This window comes from Seriola lalandi, unplaced genomic scaffold (assembly GCF_002814215.2).
Source record: "Seriola lalandi dorsalis isolate HSWRI2012SDOR001 ecotype SW California unplaced genomic scaffold, Sedor1 jcf7180002052850, whole genome shotgun sequence".
NCBI classification, from domain to species: Eukaryota; Metazoa; Chordata; class Actinopteri; order Carangiformes; family Carangidae; genus Seriola; species Seriola lalandi.
The window spans coordinates 1-642 of record NW_019523403.1 but is presented as its reverse complement, the minus strand read 5'-3'; the positions used below and the strand labels follow the sequence as shown (position 1 = coordinate 642).

The following is a 642-nucleotide window of genomic DNA, read 5'->3' as shown; positions in this document are numbered from 1 at the left end:
GGTCGTTATATTCAGTTTTAAGGTGAAAAAAAAAAACAAAAAAACAAAAATCATTTAAGCTTAATTTCTTTCTCTTTCGTACCTGAATCGTTCCTGGCCAGCGGTGTCCCAGAGCTGAAGCTTTATTTTCACCCCGGGCTCGATATCAAGCGAGCGGGCGTAAAAATCTACCCCGACAGTCGGATCCGCCACATCACTGTAAATACCATCCGTGAAGCGCTTCAGCAACGACGACTTCCCCACGGTCGAATCCCCGAGTAAAATGATCCTGAACTGGTATTGCCACAAAATATCCATGGCATGACTAGAAGGGGGATACCAGCGGTGTGTGTGTATGTATGAGTGAGTGAGTGAGTGTGTGTATGTGTGTGAATGTGTGTGTGAAACAAAGCCCTGAGCGCGGCGTGTTTACATGAAACCCGGGCTGCCGCTGCGGCTCCTGCTGCTGCTGCTGCTGCCTTTCGCTCAGGAAGAGACGCGGAGCACAGAGCGACCGCAGCAATCATGTGATAGATTTACCTATGCTCCACTACGCGATATTACAACTACAGACCTGGTAGTGGTGAATGAGGCAATTGTATCTTATGAAACGGTCAGAGATAAGCTGGGTTTTAAGGCACAAGAGTATTCAGGGTTTTTTTT

General features: G+C 47.4%; 1 protein-coding gene across 1 annotated transcript in view; it reads right to left on the bottom strand.

Moving 5' to 3' along the window:
- LOC111650760 (ras-related protein Rab-39B-like) overlaps nucleotides 1-584 on the bottom strand; it is a gene marked incomplete at its 3' end in the record, with an annotated part of 2,415 nt that extends 1,831 nt beyond the window's left edge. The window contains exon 1 of the mRNA XM_023400669.2: nucleotides 83-584. Within this exon, the coding sequence (XP_023256437.1) occupies nucleotides 83-297 (215 nt within the window). The remainder of the gene's footprint in view (nucleotides 1-82) is intronic.
- Nucleotides 585-642: the final 58 nt, after the last annotated feature.